The sequence below is a fragment of the Strix aluco genome, chromosome 4 (assembly GCF_031877795.1).
Source record: "Strix aluco isolate bStrAlu1 chromosome 4, bStrAlu1.hap1, whole genome shotgun sequence".
Lineage (NCBI taxonomy): Eukaryota > Metazoa > Chordata > Aves > Strigiformes > Strigidae > Strix > Strix aluco.
This window is the reverse complement of record NC_133934.1, coordinates 20,973,551-20,989,902: the sequence shown is the minus strand read 5'-3', so window position 1 is coordinate 20,989,902 and position 16,352 is coordinate 20,973,551. Positions and strand designations below refer to the sequence as shown.

At 35.7% G+C, this 16,352-nt stretch overlaps 1 protein-coding gene across 1 annotated transcript in view; it reads right to left on the bottom strand.

The window, feature by feature from the left end:
- Positions 1–16,352, bottom strand: part of TBC1D19 (TBC1 domain family member 19) — a 55,451-nt gene that overhangs the window by 21,139 nt on the left and 17,960 nt on the right. Inside the window, exons 5-11 of the mRNA XM_074822301.1 lie at positions 11,015–11,089; positions 9,997–10,060; positions 9,058–9,104; positions 5,765–5,875; positions 4,838–4,910; positions 3,988–4,026; positions 1,449–1,561 (exon numbers count right to left, since the gene is read on the bottom strand). Coding sequence (XP_074678402.1) covers positions 1,449–1,561; positions 3,988–4,026; positions 4,838–4,910; positions 5,765–5,875; positions 9,058–9,104; positions 9,997–10,060; positions 11,015–11,089 — 522 coding nt within the window. The remainder of the gene's footprint in view (positions 1–1,448; positions 1,562–3,987; positions 4,027–4,837; positions 4,911–5,764; positions 5,876–9,057; positions 9,105–9,996; positions 10,061–11,014; positions 11,090–16,352) is intronic.

The window sequence follows — 16,352 nt, the reverse complement described above, 5'->3', positions numbered from 1 at the left end:
GCTGACAAATACATTAATAGACAGTCATAACTTGTTCCTCTTTCAAAAAGGTAACTGTTGAAAACTGTCCATGTGAATTTCAGGAAACGGATTTTAATAAATCTATTTCCATAACAACTCATGCTTTATATGAACATAAGCTGAAATATTTTATGATTTTTCTGATTATTATCTTGACTTTCAGTCATCAGAACAGAATATCTGACTTTTTTATTCAATTATTTGATTTTCCACATTAAGATAAAAATACTCTTGGAGCATGCAGCATTTAACAGAATATAAACAGATGCAATGTAACCAACAACATTAATTTTACACCTTTAATATTCCTGCTCTTACAAAGAGAAAGACTTCTAAAATTCAAACTGTCCCGATAATTTAAAATAACTTAAAATCTAATATTGAGCATCTTAAGATGTATATTTCATTATTTCAACAGCTCTTTCTTCTACAGAAAATTCAATCTTTTATTTACTAGAAACAAAAGCCTCTTTTATTTTTTCAAAAAGGAATAAACTAAGTAATTCTAATACCAGACCAAATAACTTCAACTCCTTAGGTAAGCTGTCAATGAACAAGATTTACATTTGTTTTTAAGGGCAAGTTCTTATGACTTTACTATGTAGTTACCAATAAATAACCCAATATTACAAGAAAACGGCTATATCACCAAAGGCCATGAGATACTGTAAAATTCCCACATTTATGAGCAAATGTACATGTACACATGTTATTTTTTACTGCAATAAAACCCTGCATTGAAGTAGTCACAATTCTGCAAAGATTTAAATAGGGATTTAATTTTTTATGCTATGTTAGATATATTGACTACCGCATGGCTCCAGATACTACAAAAGATTTCATTGTTGAGGACTAGAGTCAAATATAAGGTACTATGAAAAACAAGAGAGTATGAAAACAATCCACATCTTACTAGTTCCTCTTTATGTCTTTTGATTGTACATATGTAGAGAATATGCAGTAACATATAAAGCAATTTGCAAGATATGTACATGCGTACAATGACAGGTTCAAATAGCCAGGAAAAAGATATAGCACATCATCTTTTTATAAAACTCAGCAAAGATAGGAGATAAGTGATCAGAGACAAGAGAGGTTCAGTCTTCTTCCCAGGGCTTTTTTCTTGTCCCCTTCTGAAAAAGACAGCACCATATAGGAAAAACTCAGGAGCTAGCCTGATCAACTGAATAGTTTATTCTACAGTATTTTGCTCATGTATCTGTTAAAAAATTAGGGAAGAGCCAAAAAGACTTCACCACAGCACAGAGTTTTTTTACAGGCACGTGTATTTTTCTCATAAAATGGTTATCAGTTTCTGTGACAACTGAGTCGAGAATTTCTACTTTGGAAAAGAATCACTAGATGATACGTGCTTGCACTTCTGTTTTCACCTAGTCTTTGTATTTTATTCTCACTTTGCTCCTTACCTCTGGCTGATTAGAAATATTGAGAATGAGGGCCCACAGATCAGCTCGGAGTGCTGTTGGGCATCCCTGACGAACATATTGTTGAGCTGCAGCACTATCTTGCTCTGCTAAAACTGTAGGAAACAAAGCAGGTGAAGAACTGATGTAGTTTAAGACTTCCAAAGTTTATCAAATACCTTAATTTTTAACTTTACAAACCAGTTTACCATGCTGTAAGCATTAGCTAATGGGAAAATATCTAAAAGGTCTGATTTCCACAAAGCAATTTTGAAGTAGTTCCCTGGGAAACAAGGCAATCGGTATTAATAAGCAAAGCTGTACTACCTTCTGTCATAAAATAGCCCTTAGTATGTATCCTCCTAGTATGTACCTATGGTTATTCAAGGCTAGTTGCAGCTAGTAGGCTGACATCAAGCAGAACAAGCAGCCGTATATAATCACAAAGTAATCCTGTTGAACTATGAGTGGTCTCTCAGTTCAAATAGGAAATTGCCACTCATTCTGGTTTTTTGTCTCCCCTATTTTTACATTAACTATACAAATATCTTCACAGATAACCGTGGGACAAGAATTTTCTATTTCAGAGTGTACTGTCACGTTCTCTCATTATTGGTATATGTACTCTGGAGGATAAAGACTTTCATGTTGTTTTTCCTTCAGTCTGACATAAAACAAATACTCTACTGTTGACAGGTTTGCTTAGATGGGTCATTGTTGTGAAGCTTTAGGCTGCTTTATCACAAGGACCGCATCCTGACACAGTAGCATACATTCCTTACAGCAGATTATGTCATTCCTTACTTAAATCTATAAACTTGAAAGACATGCATCTTTAGCTATCCTAATCTGGTAGAAGTGATGTTTCCCATCAAGTTTATGTGATTAACCATACCCTCATACTTCAAATGTCTTTCACAACAGGGACACAGTTGGGAGAATATTTCTGTGAGATTATCTAGACATTAGATCAGTGTTGTACTGGTACTCAGAATTCTGTCTCCAAATCCATATCCTCTGATTTTTCTGAAGTCTCCCAGAAACAACTCACTTTTCTAAATTTCACTAAAATTCAATATTCACAATATCTACTCTGACATGACTTAGAAGGATGAGGTTTGGAATTATAAACCCATTTAATTGATTCCTCTCTCCTTCCCTCTTTTCTTAAATACTGAATAGACCAGTCTGCCAATCTTCTGTTTATCCTGCAGAGCTCTAACACAAGATGGTGTGTGATCATTTTTTTCCTAAATGAAGAGGGCAAAAAGAAAAAAACATTCCTACATTCCCCACAAAACTTTAGAAAAGAGTGTGATTGATCTCAGTGTCCATGAGCATTTACCTTATTTTTTCTTACCGAGACACAAAATATTAAAAAGTAGTTCTGCTATGTACAAGATGGGTTTTACTAAACACAATGAAGAAAATTCCTCAGACTTGGCAACACATCTAATATAAAAGCAAAATCAATACATCACTGTCAACCAAAGTCATAACCAACACCCAACAGAGCATGCAGTAGGATTCCGACTGAATGAACAGAGATTTCAGTTTATGGTCAAGACTCTTAACTTATATTTTTATAAAATTTTGTGTCTTTGCATATAGGAAAAGCTAAGACAATCTCTGTAATAGAGACTACTCTACACAGACAAGAGATGAGGAGTAAGAATTACATTGTGGAGTTGAATGACTGGCTCAGGAAGTCTGAATGGGGAGTTTATTCTGAAGAACAGGAAAAGAATAGAGAGATGAACAGTACCCTAATGAGTTGCTTTTGGATCAGAAAACAGATTATGGGGGATAGAAAGAGGACCGCAAAAGGAGAAGTAAGAAAAAAACGTCACTGTTTTGTTACTGCAACAAAAAAAAAAAAAAAGGATGGAGGACTTTCAGGGTGATATCCACTCTACTTTTTATCTTGATGTTGATGTTTAGCAGGAATCACAAGACACAGTAAGGAGCAGATACTGTTCGATTTCAAACATCCCTTGTATGTTTCTTTATCAGCAAATTTGAGCTAATAAATTATTATTCCTTTTATCTTACCCTTTCTCTTGTAGGTTATTTCTTACTTCTTCAGAAAAAGCCGTATACAGAGACAAATGAGTGAATTTTCCATAGTGGCTAAGTATTGCAATATTTAGCAAGTTCTGCAATTGTAAACAACCATTAAAAGACTCTGTTCTGACGCAAAGGCGTAAATCCCATTACACTAATGAGAACTTTGTGTGCAGAGTAGGGAGTCCAGAGCCTTTTGATTTTAAAATGAAGTTCAGTAGTGGCGTAAGTTAAGTTATCACCAAAAAGTTATGTCTCTATGCTTCCTATTTCATTTTTAAATGAAATATCTGTGGAGCTACTGGTAGACTGCAGATGCTTGCTTTTCTGTCTAAATTACAACGGTATTACTGACAATGCTTTGTGTTAATCTGTCTGAATTCTTAAAATTCTCAGAGGTACAAGTAATTGAGACAGAAATTTACTAAATGCATTCCTAACTACTCACAGTTTATTACAGATGAAAACAGATCCATACCTTTCTGTCCAACACGTACATGCTCATTTTCAAAGAACTCTAGAATATAAAGAAATAGAAAAGAATGGCAAAAAATAAATGAAAAAAAGATACTCCAGCTAGTAATGTATTTTATATTTTTACTATACACCATTACATTCAGCTAATTTTTACTGCTCATGTCACTAAAAACTAACCTGCATCAGGATCAACGTTCTTTTCCAAAAACTAAGAAGAAATAATACTACAGATTTTTTTCTTGTCTGAAAGACACAAATACCAAAGCAACACTATACTACATGCACCTAGACCTTCAACTGGGTAAATTTCCATTTAAAAAGAAAAATCACTTGATACTATAGTGTTTTCCATTTTTATATGGAAAGACCATTTTAAAAAGCCTGTTTCTACAACAATCAATGCATACATGGAAAAACAACAGAAATTATGCACTATTTAAACTACTGAATAATACTATCTGTATATTTTTGTAATCTTTTCTTAAAGACAGTTATTTAAAAGATTCTTGTATATATGCCTATCTGTTAGTTGGCTTAACATTTATTGATATTTTCTTTATTTTTGGAGACAGGCAATTTGGTTCTCTAGACCCTGAATTGTTCAAATACACTGAAATGAGCATATTTTCAACTTAAGGTGATGATTTTAAATCTTCTCCAAATCTGACTCTTCATATTTGCAATGTCTTCTATTATTAGCTATACTTTACTAAGAAAATCATTATAATCATAGTTACAGAATAAATATTTATGGTTTATTATGGGAAAAAATACACAAGTTATTTGATAATTGCAAAGTATTCTAGTCATTACTGTTCTATTTAAATGATTGAAGCACATCATTAGCTAACCAGGAGGCACTTGTGCTGAATCATCAATACCCAGCTGTCCTATATTTAAGCCTAGTTCACTGAAGTCTTCTTTCTGAAAAGAAACAAAACCATAAAACACCAGTTAACAATGTTTAATTCTCTAAGTTATTAGAGATTTCTTCTGAAAAGCTTAATGCAAATATTTTCTAAGCCAAATGTAGTTCTTTTTAATATGAGCTCACATTTTTAAAGAGAAGAATCTCACATCAATTCTTACTCTATGTTTAGTCATATGCCTGTTTTCATGTCAACCATGAGCTGCACCTGGATGTAATAAAGTGGTGAATGAAGATCAGGTTAAGGATCTCTAATTCCCAGCTCTTTTCCAACCAAGGTGCAAGTTTTTCTACTAGCATAAAATCCTCAAGAGCCTTATCAGTGAAGCATTAAGAAAAGCTCCCCTATTTTCCAATTACAATACTAGTACCTGAGCATTTCCTTTCATTTACAATCTGACAATAAAGGGATTTTAAGTTATTTTGAGAAGAAAATCAGAAGCTGACTGATTGTCACGTTACTGATCTTGTAGAGTGTCAAATAAAATGGTAGAATTAAGATAAACTACATATTTAAAGTTCCTTGTACAGAAAAAAAATGAGTAAGTGAATAACATGTACAGAAGTATATTTTTGTCACAAATCAAACCTGTGTGGCATAAAACGAAAACTTTCCTACTGGCAGATAATTTATGTTTATGTTTTATTTTTCATTAAAAGCATCTTTTCATAAAACTTTATATGGTCTGTGTTTTAGCTACATATTTAGATCGATTTTCACTTTCAAAAGGAGAAACTTATCATGATATTAATATTCTTCCTTACTGTTTAGAATCTTACTCATTAGCAAGGCAAAATAATCCTTACGGAAACCTCTTGTAAGAAAAAAAAAAAAAAAAAATATACTTACCAATTCAGGAATATCTTTAACTTTTAGAGGAACCTGAATTAGCCCCAGATGATTTCTGAAACTAGGATGTTCTCCATTTTCGTAATTTGGGTTTCGAAGATTCATCAGTACCTTAAAAATTGTAGCTCTGTCATTCCTTGTGTATATTCAGAAATTTACATTCAGAACTCTTCTTAACTTTATCAGTATTACAAACAGTACATTTAGCATAAAACTATTTCCTGCAACTATCATATAAATGGGCTCAAATTATATCTCAACATTTTCAAAACCAAAAAGGAGCAACATTTTTAAGGAAGCAAACATATTCTACTTTGAAAAGCAAGCTCAAATTATGAAATAAAAAAGTAGAAATAATTTTTGATATATGGAATTAAGTGCTGGCTACATAGTAATGTCTTGACTAAAATTCACTTCCTCATTAAAGATATTCAAAAGCCAAGAGTGTATTTCTGATGGCTACAATATCCAGGATATTCTTCAGTATTACTTAATTCTTAAAGAATTTTTATCCATATTCCTACACTGGCAATCTTATGTAGCTTTCAACCAAAGTGCTACATAATTTGCTATTAAAATAATTTATTACTGAATAACAATACACCAAAATATCTTCTTTTGTTTAAGAAAAATGATAAAATACAGAATTGAAAACCTAAAGTAAGAGTAAAATTTAAGAGACAAGGAATCATAATGTCAAGATAAGTAACTGTGATCTATAAAGGAATTCACAGTTTCTTACATACTGTTATTCCATGGGTATAGGTTTTGATATCATGTTGAGCTGGCAAGGATTCTTTCTGAGAAGAGTTTACAGCTCTTATGAAATTATTCCACAACATCCTACCTCTACAATTCTCAGTCTTGTTAGTATTCTAATACCATATAACCTCTCTGTCAGACTTGTAAATTAAAAGATTAATGTAAGAAACTGCAAACTCTGGAAAGAAAACAGTATAAAAGAAAAAGAGAGTGACTATGAGGGTCACTGGATAAGGCTAAAATGAAGATGGATTTGTTTACAGATTCAAGATTAAATACACAACTTGGCTGTACAGTGATGGAAAACAGAATAAATTAAAAATTTTCAATATTATTATCACTAAATGAGCAAGAGAAGCTCTTTAGAAATGTAATCAAATCGACAGAAGTTTATTGTTGGATTCAGAAATGCATTCAGAATTCATAACCGTGAAACAATTTACAGTTGTCAGAAATACTGAGTCTCCTCTACCACTACAAAAGGCATTCCAGTAAACTTTCACTGAATCACATTGAAATATTAATACATTAATTCTGACTGATAATTCACAGAATCACAGAATTGTCTAGGTTGGAAAAGACCCTGAAGATCATCCAGTCCAACCATCAACGCAATATTAACAGTTCCCAACTACACCATGTCCCTCAGCGCTATGTCGACCCGACTCTTAAACACCTCCAGGGATGGGGACTCCACCACCTCACTGGGCAGCCCATTCCAACACCTAACAACCCGTTCTGTAAAGAAATGCTTCCTAATACCCAGTCTAAACCTTCCCTGGTGCAACTTGAGGCCACTACCTCTTGTCCTATCATTTGTTACGTGGTTAAAGAGACTCACCCCCACCTCTCTGCAACCTCATTTCAGGTAGTTGTAGAAGGCCATGAGGTCTCCCCTCAGCCTCCTCTTCTCCAGACTAAACAACCCCAGTTCCCTCAGCCACTCCTCGTACGACATGTGCTCCAGACCCTTCACCAGCTTCGTTGCCCTTCTTTGGACACGCTTGAGTAATTCAATGTCCTTTTTGTAGTGAGGGGCCCAAAACTGAACTCAGTAATTGAGGTGCGGCCTCACCAGTGCCGAGCACAGGGACAAGATCACTTCCCTGTCCCTGCTGGCCACGTTATTTCTGATACAAGCCAGGATGCCATTGGCCTTCTTGGCCACCTGGGCACACTGCTGGCTCATGTTCAGCTGTCTGTCCATCAACACCCCCAGGTCCCTCTCTGACTGGCAGCTCTCCAGCCACTCCTCCCCAAGCCTGTAGCACTGTTAGGGCTTGTTGTGGCCGAAGGGCAGCACCCGGCATTTGACCTTATTGAAACTCCTACAGTTGGCCTTAGCCCATCGCTCCAGCCTGTCCAGGTCTCTCTGCAGAGCCTCCCTACCCTCGAGCCGATCAACACTCCCACCCAACTTGGTGTCATCTGCAAACTTATTGAGGGTGCACTCAATCCCCTTGTCTAGATCATCAATAAAGATGTTAAACAGGAGTGGCCCCAAAACCGAGCCCTGGGGGACACCACTCATGACCGGCTGCCAACTGGATTTAACTCTGTTCACCACAACTCTTTGGGCCCGGCCATCCAGCCAGTTTTTCACCCAGCAAAGCGTGTGCCCATCCAAGCCACGAGCAGCCAGTTTTGCCAGGAGAATGCTGTGGGAAATGGTGTCAAAGGTCTTACTAAAGTCAAGGTAGACAACATCCACAGCCTTTCCCTCAAGTTTTATTCTGTAAATTAGGAGGCCATCTTAACTCTGTAATTCTACGCTGTTGTCATCCTCTAGACTATGTTTCCTGTATAACTCCCAAGATATACAGATACTGATCTTTTAAATTTTAATTGGAATCACATTTTAATCCCAAATCTCCTACCATTAAGTTCACTGTCATCAACAATATTTATTGTCCCTCATCCATGCCTATTCTAGGCATAGCTGGTAAATCAAGTTCTCTTTTACTAAGATGTTCTGTGCTTGAACCATATAAAATGATGAGTAATACTGTCATTTCTGACTTTAAAGATTCAGCAGTCACCATTTTTTAATGGTTTGGTTTGATTACAGACAAAAGCCTCTAAATTCCACACAGTTCTGTTTCATGTTTGATTTTTCACAATCTTCATAGATGATCTACAATTTCATCTGCATACAGGTTTACTATTTAACACCAAACTATCTATCAACTTCACATACTACAATTTATCAGCTTAATGTATTGCAATTTAAAATGTAAAATGTTTTATGAAATCAGTTTAAGAATTGCTCTCAGAGGAAAAAAAGTTAGATCCAAACTTTCTTTGGAGAAAGAGAAGTTTATCACAAGTACAATTTAAAACTGCAGTTTAAAAAAGAGAAACAATAGCATTTTGTTTTGCAAACAAAACATGCAGTTCTCAAAAACATGCCAAATTTCACTTGCTATAAAGGACAAATTGTTTGAAATCATTTAGCAATTATTTTTTCCACTTCACATAAAAGACTAATGGATGCAAGTCTATGGTTGAGTCGTTGTTTCATAAATACTTACCTCAAGAAAATCTTTAGGTGCATATACAGGCCGGAAGAGACTTAGATCTGAAATAAGATTTGAGTGATGCTATGTTAAAACCAAGAGATGAAAAAAATATACAATTTTCCCATACCTGTAACACAATCTAGCAATTTCAATAAAATATTAGAGCAAAGGTTAAACATGGCTACAACCACCACATATTCTCCAAGATTATGCTATTGATAGTGCCTTAGTTTTGTAAACCCCAAGTAAGTAAACAGTAGTCACAGTAAGTTTTTACTTATTCTACATAAGTGTTTAGATTGTACCATTCTTAGACATGGCAGAGATATGATACGCAAAAGAGGGGTTTTCTTTTAACAGCATAGATTGTTGAATTAAACGTACTGCTGTCAAATAAAAAATAGAGACTAGTCATAAAAAAATCCATGAAAAGTATTTACCATCGCAGAGGTGGTACTGCAATACAAACTAGTACCTTTGCAAAGCCATTTATTTTAAGGAACTTGGATATGAACTAACAAGGCAGCTTAGTCTTGGTCTCCCAAAGGATAATATGACTGACTATTCCATGCAAGTATTATTTTTATCTTTTGTTAATGTAACATCTTAACATCTGAGCTTAATTATCCATAGTTCTGAATATTTTCTTTCTATTAGCCTGAGCTTACACCAAGAGGAGCTGTGCCCCAGCTGTATAAATCTCTAAAGCACTGGAATGAGAAGCATTATATCATAACCTCTCAGTGATGATTTAAACTTAGTACAGTAACTTGAAACAAACTAACAATTAAATTAATATTTATTTAAGCATAATGACACATTGCCAATGAGAAAAAGACTGAAATCAGTTTACCTTGAAGTGATTACATTAATCTTTGACTGATAAATAAGATGTGTATGCTATTTCTCTACATACAGAAATTTAATGGACATAAATTTAGTTGACCTTACCCGGCTCATCAGTTCCCATTTCATTCCATTTATTAAGCAGTTCTTTCTGTTCACTTACAGGTCTCTGAAAGGCACAAGAAGGTAACTCTTTTTTTAACAGAATGAGTAAAAACATGCCTATTTCAAATACATAAATTAATGTAATTTAAAAAGTATATTGCACTACCAATTCAAACATATTTTGCTTACAAATTATCCCTATATGTTCTACTGTAGAAAGTCCAAGTTCCAGCTCAAGCAAAAAAAGGAGCCCATTAAATAGTTTCTTGTGTTTACTAATGAATTTTAGACTACTTAGTAGTCAGTTTCATACTACTGAAGATTTACTGCTCATTCCATAGACCTGTTGGACTTTGTCATCAAATTCCTGTCCCTGGCATAGTCATGAAAAGCAAACACAGCTGCATCCTTTATCTCATATGATGAACCACAGAGATCCTGCTACCTATCATAGATATACAACAGGAGGAAGATAAACAACAAAATATTCTAACATTATTCCCCAATTCCATGACCTTTAAAATTAAAGCCTCTAAATCAATAAAAAACAAAACAAGAAAAAGCAAAATGAATGACAAACAAAATTAGCAATGTACCAGTATTTCTCTCTCCTAAAGTACCAGTTCAACTATAGCTTTCTCCAGCACACAATGTATACTATGTACAGGCTATGCAGCTAGAAGTTATACAGCTGAGTATGCACACAAAAATGCTCTATTAAGAGCAATGAATGTAGCAATTACATGCTAGCAATGTAGCAATGAACATGCTGCTCCCTCAAGAGGATAATTACTGCAACAGTAGAGGAAGATCTACCTATAGACTTGAATCTTCTCCCAAGTTGACCTGATGCCTACATTGCCACTATACCTGAAAATGATTCTGTATTAAAATTAACTGGATACTGGCCTTGCAGCTTTTGTTAACCATGTATAAAATGAACACTACAAGTGTGCAAGACAAGGCTTAATTTCCAGGAAAAAGGCAGTTTGGCAACAGAAAGTTAATAATATATTACCTTCTGTGCTAGTGGGATACTGAGTTCTGTGCACATGCTGTTGAGACTTTTTAGAATTCGCTTCTCCCAGCTTCCCTAAAACACACACACACACACAAAATTATATGGAATTTCTTCTTCCCCCAATTGCGTTTATCATGTAATAACAACCAGCTTTTAAAAGTCATATATAAGAAAGGATAGCAAGAGTCACTGACTGACATCTGCAAAAACATTAAGGGAATATTTACATCCTTATTTAAATGGAAACAATAAAGCAAACAGATTTCATAATTTACAGCACAATAAAAACAACAGAAAAATGAGTTGTTCACATTTCAGATCTCCAAAAAGCATGTATTTCACAATTACTGTTTTTTGACATATCCCTAATGATCAAGTGTCCTTATATATCAACACTTAACAAACAATTATCAGCAGGACAATCAACTGTGTACAGAGAATGCCTTCTCCACTTTGTGACCTGAAGAGAGTGCAAGTCTTTCTCCACAAAAGGTATCTTGGATGTTCTCAGAAGTTAAAAAAGTTAGAAATTTGGTATTCAGTAATGCTAAAAAAAAAGTTCTAAAATAATGCTCAGGAAATAGTTCTCTAAGCCAAGAGAAAGTCAGAAGTAGACAATACCTCAGTAGCAAGCGGACAGGTTAAAGAGCAATCAGATTATTCTGACTATTGCATTAGACTTTAAACTTACCATATGGTGCCTAATCCATGGATAATTCCTCTGAAGTTAATGCCAACTAGTATTGACTTCCTCGTCAACTGACTTAGGATTTTGCTTCCGTGATTACAGCAGCACTGGTGGGTTTTATATTCAATTTACTTTTCTGTGGATGATGAGTCAGGCCTCAATCAAATGAATGCAAAGACTCCTCTTAATGTCATATAGCTTTATTTATTATTTGTAATTTGCTCTAGACACAAATTCTACAACAGTTAGTTATTCTCTAACCACATATTCCTCAAGCTTAAAGTTCTGTCCAAAAGAGGCTGCAGTTCATTAGACAGGAAGCAAATGAAGGGAAGGGCAGATGTTTAAATGTTCTGTTAAAAAAAAAAAAAATTGTATCTTGTCTATAATTGTTTCATTTTAGCTTCCATTTAGAAGATCCTCTCATTACTTTTTCCATCAAATGAAATAGCTATCTTTCACTAGAAATTTCTTCTTACAGTCAGGTCATCCCTTCACCTTCTCTTGCATAAACAAAACAGATCTGAGTTTTGATTGTGAAGAATGTTTTCTAAGTCGCAGTATTTTTTATAATTTTCTGTATAATATTTTAATTTAACTGTATTATTGTATTCAAATGCCAAGTGATGCAGTTACACAACAACATGCCACAAATCGGTTATTCTCTTGCAGAGGGGTGGTGTAGAGAATTTACAGTACCCTATTTTGCTGAGAAGTGTGGTTTTATTGCTGGAAGAAACGAGAAGTGAGAGAGCATGAAGAATACTAAGCCATATAGGATCAGAAAGCAGAAACAAAGGGAGAACACAGAGGTGTCCATAGCAGTTTAAAGAACAAAGTGAAATCATCAAGACCAATCACAGAATCAGAGAACACCAGGTTGGAAGGGACCTCAGGGATCATCTGGTCCAACCTTTCTTGGCAAGAGCACTGTCTAGACAAGATGGCCCAGCACCCTGTCCAGCCAAATCTTAAAAAGTGTCCAATGTTGGGGAATCCACCACTTCCCCGGGGAGATTATTCCAATGGCTGACTGTCCTCATTGTGAAAAATTTTCCTCTTGTGTCCAATCGGAATCTCCACAGGAATAACTTGTACCCATTACCCCTCCTCTTTTCCATCTGACTCCTTGTAAAAAGGGAATCACAATCTTCTCTGTAGCCACCACCCTTTAAATACTGGAACACGGTGATAAGGTCTCCCCTAAGCCTTCTCTTCTCAAAGCTGAACAAACCCAGTTCTCTCACCCTTTCCTCCTATGACAGGCTTCCCAGTACCTTCATCATCTTTGTGGCCCTTCTTTGAACCCTCTCCAGCCTCTTCATCGTCTTCGTGGCCCTTCTCTGGACCCTCTCCAGCCTGACCACATTTTTTTTGTATAGCAGGGACCAAAACTGAACACAGTATTCCAGCTGTGGCCTGACAAGCACTAGTAGAGTGGGATAATGACTTCTTTATCTCTGCTGGTGATGCCCTTGTTGATGCAACCCAGCATGCTGTTGGCTTGCTTTGCCGCTGCAGCACACTGGTCACTCCTGTTGAGCTTGTTGTCCACCAGGAGCCCCAGGTCCCTTTCCACAGAGCTGCTCCCCAGCCAGGTAGATCCCAGCCTGTGCTGCACTCCTGAATTATGTTTCCCAGGTGCAAGACCTTACACTTGGCCTTGTTGAACTTCATAAGGTTCTTGTCAGCCCACTCTTCCAGCCTAACCAGGTCTTCCTGCAGGGTGGCTCTCCCTTCCAAAGTGTCCACTTCCCCACTCAGTTTGGTATCATCAGCAAACTTCATCAGGGTACACTTGATCCCAACAAAATTAAGGGGGAAAAAAAACCCAAACAAAACCCAAAAAAGCACCACAGATATGCTCCAAGATACAAAAACTACAAAAGAAGCGCAGAGGAGGCAGATGGCAGCTTTGCAAGACCGAGAACTAGCTCATTCCAAGGAGCAATGGAGGTCAGTACTCTCAGTGTGACTGACAAGTGCCTGACCAGACATTAATCTGCTTATTGCATTGGGGCTGCAACATGTTAGTAATAAATCACTTCTGGATACTCATAAACTGTGCCGTAATTCAGCCTTCATGACTTCCCAGTAAAAGATGTTCAAATACAAGCAACCAAGTCAAAACAAAAGTGAGTGTTACACAGCCTCTCCAAGCAACACGTCCTCCTCTCTCCCCAGGACAGCCAAGTTACCTGCAGTGAGCAGAAACAGAATGCAGTGTCCTCGACTGAAATAAAAGCCAGATGCAGAGTTCATAAAGTCATTTAACTGATGGGAACAGTAAATTTTCCAAGATGATTCCTCTAATTTTATGAAGCTATTTAACACTGAGAAAACATGTTGCTGGGATTGCTATGGTTACAATGATAACCTTCAGTAAAATAGTTGAAACTGAGGAAGGCATTACTGCAATTTGCAAACAATTTCAAACATGTCTATTACAAATCAGACTTATCCTATTCTGTAGCAAAGTCATTTATAAACTTTCACTGCAGTTAAATGAACCTAGCTGGACAACAAATAAACTAAACAGAAATTTGTCACAACTGCATAAACTAGCCAGGATTAGTTACAGTTTTTTCCACAATAATGAATGCTATAATTCTTTCTTCTAGAAGACCAGACAGAAATGTGATTCTTTCAGAGTGTACCTAATGAGACCTACTCCTCAGGTAGAATTCAAGGTGTCTGGACACAGATTTCATTTCGTAAATTTTCTCTAGTCAAAACCTGTACATTTCAAAAAGAAGAGAAATAGAGAAGCTATGTTGGTACTGCTCTCATTCTGATGCTCATGAACAGAAATTCTTTTAGGAATAATAAAAATTTTATTAAATTTCTTTTTAGTTTAATACTTTTCAAAGAAAACACCATTTTTCTTTATCAACTAATCAAGCACTCAAGTCTATTTTCTCAAAGAGATTTAGAAACTAGGAAAGATGAATTGACTATTAATGAAAGACATTTTAAGTAGATCTTCATCAGTCACAGCATTAGAATAGGTAGTATTGTCATTTTAATTTTTTCAGCATCCACCAGTCTGTTTTAAGAAAGAAAATTAATAACTCAGCTTTTTTTTTTTAATCATTTAGAGATTATTTAACTCTTCTGGGAGAAATTAGGATACAGATAGGAACATCTCTATTACAGTTTAGTAACTTTAGAAGGTTCCTAGTACTCACACTCCTATTGAAATCAACTATAATGTTACTCATATTTCAAATAGCACTGGGGAGTGCTCTAGCTTGTAACTATTCTGACTACAGGTCAGAATGCTCTTTTGATTGTGTGTCTGTATAGCATGTGCAACACAGGGAATCTGGTCTTAGCTGGGCAAAAAACCTACCGAAGATCAATAGCAAATATAACAATGTACTTCAAGGTAATTTTCTAATCAAGTCTGTTGTTTATGTATGGACTTTCTTCAAAATGCAAGATCTGAAAATGAGCAAAGAGGAACATAGGGAAAATTTACAAAGCTCCACTTCAGTAAGATCTTCACAGATTTGGCTAGAAGCATGGAGGTAAGGAATCAAATGAAACAAGCGACAAACAGGTTAAAATACAGACAATTATGGTCATTTATCTTCCTGGAAGTCTGAAGTGCAGCCCACCAGAGAACAATTTATCTTTTCAGGTCCCTGTATTTTTAGGTAACCAGCTGATGCTACTCAGGTAGATCACACTGAATTATCCTTAAGATTTCCTGAAACAGTGTATCAGAATTCTCATTTTTGTGAATGTACTCCAGTACTCTAATTTTAAAAGTTGCCCTACCTTAGGAAGGTAAACCGTATTGCAAAAAATTACCAAGAGTTATGTTTCTGACTGAACAAATTTCAGATAAACCTATCTTTTTTTTTTTCATTGGAGACAAATTTAGAAGTAATAGAACAAAACTTTAAAGAAGATCAAGCAAAAATAAGTATTATTAACTCAGACAACATGGGTTCCCCAGAGCCAGTAGAGTATCTCAGAACCCTTTGAAGACAGTTAATTAACTTAATGTTGCCTTGCTCTGGAAAGCAATACCTTTCCCACTCCTAGTGTGGAAAGCAGCTGCTGGAGTCAAACAGATCTACTCCAACACAGAACTGGCTGCTCATTTCCTGTTTTCCTACTTACGCTTTGTTACTGGGCAATGGGCATAATTTCTTATCCACCTATCTCCTCCTCGTTTACTCATTTAACATTTCTCTCAAAACCCTTAAACAAGCTCCCAGCTTACAGCTAAAACAAGGATGAAGGACCTTTATGGATCAAAACATAGCAGTGCAAATTTATGAATTACATATTATAGGACTATTGTGATAGGAGTTCCTGCTGAGATTTACAGTGTTTGGTTTGTTGTGAACTTTGTAAAATCCACATATGACACAATTAAAAGGCAGCTTCATGGGACGTATCAGACTGTGGGAACACTTCCTAACATGTCTTTGGACTCAGCTTCTTGTGCTTCTCTTCACCTCTTTCTGCTCTTATTTTTAAGTTGTCCACTTAATTTCTTCATTGCTGTTTGCAGCAGATTTGTCTTAAATCTAGCAAAGGCTTTCCCAGTGAACTCTGGGAGCAAAACAAACAGTTGAAGAGGTCTGCAATCATTTCACCTCATCAAAATGTAGATATGAAAATAATAAAAAC